The 6,601-nt window shown below is 36.1% G+C and overlaps 2 protein-coding genes across 2 annotated transcripts; one reads left to right on the forward strand and one right to left on the reverse strand.

Moving 5' to 3' along the window:
* Positions 1-2,167: 2,167 nt before the first annotated feature.
* LOC132189524 (heavy metal-associated isoprenylated plant protein 26) lies at positions 2,168-3,214 on the reverse strand. Its single transcript, XM_059604269.2, has 2 exons — positions 3,014-3,214; positions 2,168-2,829 (listed from the first exon to the last, which is right to left on the reverse strand). Exons 1-2 carry the CDS (start codon positions 3,104-3,106, stop codon positions 2,446-2,448), a joined length of 477 nt encoding a protein of 158 aa, XP_059460252.1. The 5' UTR covers positions 3,107-3,214; the 3' UTR covers positions 2,168-2,445.
* An 885-nt stretch (positions 3,215-4,099) lies between these two features.
* On the forward strand, positions 4,100-5,421 carry LOC132163598 (uncharacterized). The gene has a single exon (XM_059573949.2). It carries the CDS (start codon positions 4,374-4,376, stop codon positions 5,214-5,216), a length of 843 nt encoding a protein of 280 aa, XP_059429932.2. The 5' UTR covers positions 4,100-4,373; the 3' UTR covers positions 5,217-5,421.
* Positions 5,422-6,601: the final 1,180 nt, after the last annotated feature.

Raw genomic sequence — 6,601 nt, forward strand, 5'->3', positions numbered from 1 at the left:
TGTATGCGCCTTTCCGTTATGTGCTACAAAAATCATCCTTTTTTGTATGCGCCTTTCCGAGTGTTAGGACTACTTGGCTCTAATATGTATTTTGCTTCCATATATCTAGTTAACCAAGTTTAATCTTAAATTACAACTTATCCCAAGTCATTTAATTGAAAATACTTTAACACTATCCTTCATATGTAAGCTCAAACTTTTTATTTAATGAGTAAGGAACAACACGTGATATATTTAATTGAAATGAAAAGTGAATGACGGAAATAGAGTTCAAACTCAGGACTTATACTCTAATACCATGTTAAATCATTATTTATCTAAAAAACTTAAGCTGATATAAATAAGTAAATTTAATTATTTAATCAATACTTTAACGATTGTGTTACGCTGTCTGAGAAAACAATAAAATTATTCACTTGCTTTGTTAATTAGAAAACATGACATAATTGACACCTACCATCCATGTTTTGGACAGCTTCCTTTGAAGTGTTCAAACATTAATCTATGAAAACCTAAATTGATTAAGAAAGAAGTTGAGAAGTAGTTGATGACAACTTTGACATGGAGTTTCCAGTCATTGTTAAGAATTAGATTAGGTGACAGTTATAGAATAACATGCAAACGATCTCTATCAATTCACATACCAGGAAACTTTCTTTAACTGTCATAATTTAATTAATTAAATGGACTATTTTGCTATTAATTTAATGTTTGAGATAAATGATAGATAGACTACAAAAAAAATGTTTATCTTAAAGCTATATTTTATATTTAAATTATATATTTTGTGTGTTGGGGATAGACCTTGAGACCACATAGACAACTACCATAAAATATAACTGCATCTCCAATAAAAATAAAGAAGTTAGTTGAAAGATCTGGTAAATTGTATTTGAGTAATACTATTAATTTTTTACACTCACTTATAACATTCATTTCATATCGGTTAATGTGACGTGTTTTTAAGTGATTTTATATGTTATCAATTTTTTTTTTTAAAGTCGCTTATAACTTCCAACATTAACTTATGTAAAATGAATATAATAAATGAGTGTGAAAAGTAGCATTACTTATTATATTTTACAAACTTTATTAGTGTTGACACAATATTTTGGGTAGTTAGGTTGGCAGCAAAGCTACTCTTGCAAAATAAGAGAGATCGTCGGAAGGATGAGAATCCGACGTTAAACAGTTGTCACCAATAAAGTTGCGGACCATTTAAGAACTTTTTTTTTGTTCATTTAAGAACAATTATTATCACCACCATGACGTTACCAACCTATCCAATATAAGAATTTTCTCTACTTCAAGTGAAATTGAGAAGAATGGTTTTATGGTCAATTTTTTATTTTATTATATCTAAGAGTGTACATAATATCACGTTATTTTATCATATCTAAAAGTGTATATAATGTTACGTAATTTAATTGCATCCTAACAATTTAATTACTCTTTTCCATGTTAAATGAGATAGAAAGAATCCTAATCCCCATCCAAAACCGCAAGGATTGTTTGGTAGACAACAATGCGACCAAAAACGAAATAACTATTCCTCTTTTATTTTTAAGAATAATTATTCATTAGGAATGACTATTCCACATTTTGAGAAATACTTGTTCCTCCCCCAAAAAGAGACCTAGAGGAATAGTTATTCACATGAATAAAAAAAGCTTTATTTTCCTCTATTTATTTATTTATTTTATTTTTATAAGGAAAAGGAAAAGGAAAAGAAACTAATTATATTTTTTTTGTTAGCCAGAAAAATTAAAATAATAGCTTTTTGGTAAATATTTTTTAGAGCTAGGGACCTAGGGTATTTTAGAAAATTTGAACAAAATATATTCCAATATTCCAATTAAAGAATTTGGTCATTGGAATGATCATTCCATAAACCTCAGGCTTATGTTTAGGTGTTAAGTCACAAGTTAATTACCTTAGAGCTTAAGCCAAATAAAAATAATGAATTTAATAATTTAAAATTAATATTTGAACACTTTCTCTCTTACACAAAAATAAGAGATAATTAAGAAAATAATATTCAAATTCATTACATTTGATATAATATCATAAAAAATATATCACTAATGACCATCAAAACTTAAAAGTAATATAATAAATTTAATTATTTAATTAATATTATAACATCATAAACAAAGCACAAAGAGAATGAATACGAATACAAATACATTTCTATAATTATGAAATAAACTTCAAGCTTATATTACTCATAAATAGATAACAGCATTTTTTCTTTTCTTTTTTAAACTGCTAATATTTGGTACATAATTATAACCAATTGACAAAAAGCTTAATTTACAGACAAGATATTGAATCTACACCATAATATCAGAATTACATAATTGAAGAATTTCAGAGAATAAGAAATCTACGGTGCTAAGAAGTCCACGTCATAAGTTTTTTGTCAAGCATTAATTTGTAGCATCATCACATGATGGAACAAGCGGAGGGGTTCTCATCACTGAAAGCTGTGGTGTACCGCACCTCAGTGGAGCTCGCACGTGTCAGATACGACATCTGCGGGTCCTGCACGTTTCGTACGTACCCAGCTGGGGCCTTCCTGTCGTAGACCCCAGGCGCGTAGGGGTGATCAACGACGTCGTATGGCAAGTAGGGCCAGATCTCGGCCCTCTTGTTCGTCCGATGTTGCAAGCGGGACACCACCCTGGCCGGGTCCACATATCCAACGACCGTCACCTTGTGCGCCTTGCGTTCCACGGTCACCTGCTTAACACCCATCATTCCCTCCAGCGCCCTCCTCACCTTCCGCTCGCATCCTTCGCAGTCCATCTTCACCTTGATCTCCACCGTCTAATCACACCAACCATTTCAAATCAATCAAATTAGTCCCATACGTGGCAAATAATACAACGTAGTTTAACTCACCTGAGCTTTTTTTTCTTTCTTTTTGAAATAAATATTTTCCAGGGTGCAAAATAAAAAGGTTGCGTAGGAGACAAGGAGATGATTTAGAGGAGAAGGGTAGTTAAGTTACCTGCAATTGCTTGCGTTGCTTGAGCCTGGAGCGGGCGCCAGAAGAGGCTCCAGTGCAATCAAAGAGGTCGGTGATATGATCCAGAGCACCCATTAATATTATCACGTTTGTTTACAAAAAATGGTGTGTGGGAGATGGAGTTATATAAAGAAGGAAGCAAAAATATCTAAAAGCCTAAGCTGCGACTTGCGAGGCCGCAATGATAGTACGTTGGACAATCTGACTCTGGGGTCCTCCACTTTTATAAGCAAATCTCGTGGAGTGGAGGCTGTCTGTCTGTCTGTCTATCCTATGGTCCACTTGCAATCCGCTGGGACGTCGGCACATCTGGATCGTCCTGCTTCTTGGTTCTCTGTTTATGGGTCTTCGCCACGTGTCCCTATAGTGTGAACTTGGTTTGGACTTTGGACACATTTTCTACCGTAGATCACTTATACTGTCCTGTGTCAGATTTCTTTTGGAAACAATCTGAGTGTTTCGGAGTACTTCTATAATATCATGTTACCGTCACTCTATTGTCATTTAAAAATTGAATGATGATTTAAAAACATGTTATCGTCACTTTTTTGTCATTTAAAATAAAATTTAATGGTAATTTTAAAAATTATATTATTCTTAAAAGATATAATATTATTATAAAATTTTTTTTTTTTTAAATTTTTTAAAAAATGCTAAATAAAAGAAAAATAAAAAATAGATAGGATTGCTTCATACATTTTATTTTATTTTTTAAATAAAAAAATAAGACAAAAAATTGAACTTATATTAGGCAAAAAAGTTAAGTTTGTCTCATGTCTCTAATAAATCTTTCAAGTTTATTTTCGGCTTTGCGTTAGTAACTGTTCTTAACGGCCCTTTAAAAGAGGCCCAAGTTATTTTTGGCCCATTATTATTTTTTCTTGGGGTGGACAAATACCCGTCCAACCCGAAAAACCCGCCCCGTACATTTTCCTTAACAAAAAGGCGGATCCGGGTTGATTTTTCATTTTTTCAATTACCCGTACAGGTCGGGTCTGATTGTGGGGTGAGTAGTGTGTTTTTAAAAATCCCGGATACCCGCCTCCGTACCGAGTCGGGTCGTAATAAGGGTCACGGGTCGGTACGGATACCCGCCCCGTCTCTCACGCCTCCATCTCCCTCAGTTCTCTCACGCCTCCTTCTCACGTCTCCCTCAGTTGTCTCACGCGGCGCCTCCCTCTCCCTCAGCCTCACTCTACGCCGCTCCAACTCAGCCATGCTTAGCGTCCACCGGAGCTCCGATCACAGATTCACAAGGTTTGTTTCTCTCTCTTTCGCTCTCTCTCACTAACATAATACCCGAACCCTAGAAAACCCACCTACTGTTTCTTCTCTCAAACCCATGAAGACGGTCATAGGTGAGGTCCGCTTGTCGAAGCCAATCTCGCTCAAGAAGGCCACCTCGACTCTCTCCACATTCGTCTCCACCGAGAACGGCGCGTCTCCGGCCGTATGCGCCTACCTCCGACGCGCCCTGGCCTCTTTCAAGGACTTGAGGCAGCACGAGAAGGAGCTCGGAGGTACACGGTCCGAGCAGAGGCACTGCCGGCCCAAATCGGAGACCCTCAGCGATGTGAGTCAAGCACGGAGTCACAAACAAATAAGAGATTGGCCGGAGAGTAATATTACCGGCGGAAACCCGATAGAAAGGGACGAGAAACCTACCCGGATCGTCGTTTCGGGTCAGGAAATGGGTCGAGGGGTTGGAGACGAGGGTAAGAGAGAGAAGCATTGGAAGAATAAGCAGAAGGGCGAGTTTGGTAAATTTGGGGAGAGTAGAGGCACTGAAATTAAAGTGAAAATCAAGCCTGAAGAGAATCCGGGAGGAAGAAATGAGGGTAATGTGGGAATGGAGAGCGAGACAAAGAAGCACAAAATGAAGAAGATCTTCACCGAAGAGATTATTAAAGAAGAAAGTAAAGAAATAGGTTTAGCCGATTCGTATTCGGTGGAACCAAAGAGTTATAAAAGGAAGAAGGAGGAGAAGAAGGACATAAACGATGGTGGTGATTTTAAGAATAATGGGATTGCAGCCGAGAGAGATTATAGGGGTAGAATGGGAATTGTAGAAGTAAAGGAGGAGGAAAGCAAGAAGAGGAAGAATAAGGAGGTTGAGGAGATAGCAGAGGATATTTCGGAGGAGCAGAGGGATAAGAACAAGAAGAAGAGGAGGAAAACTGAGTGAGATAGATTGAGTATGGTTAGCAATTTTGCTGGTGTTGTATTTGGAAACTGGTGAAGATTTTTTTTCAAAGCAATCCATTGGCTCAGCTTGGCTATAAGGATAACTTTTTGGTGTAACCGGTAATTTTTATTTTGATGTAATATTGAGGGATTATTTTTCTTAGTAGCTATTGATTGCAATGAGATTTAGTTGATGGTTAATGATATATCTGCTGCAAGTGTTACCCTGGATTGTTTTTGGCGAATTGGACCACAACGTAACAATGTTTGTGTCAAGTGCAATTAGATGATTGTTAATGAGTTAAGCATGTATATATTGATTTTAATGACCTTAGTGAAGTTGATTGATTTATGCAATTCATTTAATGCCAATGTGATGAACACAAAAATATTTTTAAGTGCATTTTGTGTTATCATAGCTTCCATTAACATTTAGGCACCTTGGAGATTGTTTTCCACTTGTCATTGCTTTTTGGATGCTGATGGAAGTGATGACTGCATATAGCTGTTTTACTATCTTTATAATGCAAACCAGTTTGGATAATGGTGTGATTGAGATGTTTTAGTTGTAATGGTCTCTGACATGTAGTAACAAACTTATTTGTGTTCTGGAATTATGGGTACTTATTTTCTATCTCCATGTATGTTCAAATGATCATATCAACCACAGTGTTCATTGCAAAACCCTCAAAGCACACATCTGCGCCGCACCCAAGATTATCAGATTATGCGAAGCCAAATGCTTCAGATGTCGGAATGATAGCCGATGATCTCCAACATTGTATGATTTTGGGGAATGAACTATTAAATGCAATGGATGTACTGTCTGTTTGGAAAGCTTGTTGCTGAATTTGTGAACTCTGTGACTTTTGGTTCACAAAAACTGTGTGGAGAGGAAAATGATTACAAATTTTTTACATTAACCATTTTCATTCCTCTTTCTTTCCAACAGCCAAATGTAGGTATATACTTTTCCTGCAATCTTTTGTTCCTCAGTAAATAAAGCATCTTCATTAAAAAAATACTAAAGGAGATATATGAGCCCTGTTTATCCTCTTTAAGCAAAGTCATTGTGCCTATAGGAAGATCGTGTGCTCTAATCTATGAGTAATGCTACACATAATAGATAAGCATTATTATACACAACTGAAGAATGCTTTATCTATGGTATTAGGAGAAACTGTAATCAGAGAGTTAAAATGCTTTATCTATGGCATTAGGAGAAACTGTAATCAGAGAGTTAAAGTGCTTTATCTATTCACTACAAACAAAGACAGGTGAAGAGCCTTTTTGGCAGATTGGACAACGGTGGAGAGTGTGAGAGATTATTACTCTGTAGCAGATTGACAACTAGTGGGGTTCGATTTGGAGGTTTTGTGATTTTCC

The sequence above is a fragment of the Corylus avellana genome, chromosome 2 (assembly GCF_965113065.1).
Source record: "Corylus avellana chromosome 2, dhCorAvel1.hap1.2, whole genome shotgun sequence".
Lineage (NCBI taxonomy): Eukaryota > Viridiplantae > Streptophyta > Magnoliopsida > Fagales > Betulaceae > Corylus > Corylus avellana.

Excerpts from the sequence above, each read along its gene's own strand:
- LOC132163598 (XM_059573949.2), top strand. The coding sequence starts at position 4,374 with ATGAAGACGGTCATAGGTGAGGTCCGCTTGTCGAAGCCAATCTCGCTC.
- LOC132189524 (XM_059604269.2), bottom strand. The coding sequence starts at position 3,106 with ATGGGTGCTCTGGATCATATCACCGACCTCTTTGATTGCACTGGAGCC. Across the intron at positions 2,830-3,013 it reads AGCAACGCAAGCAATTGCAG|ACGGTGGAGATCAAGGTGAA; the intron begins GTAACTTAACTA and ends TGGTGTGATTAG.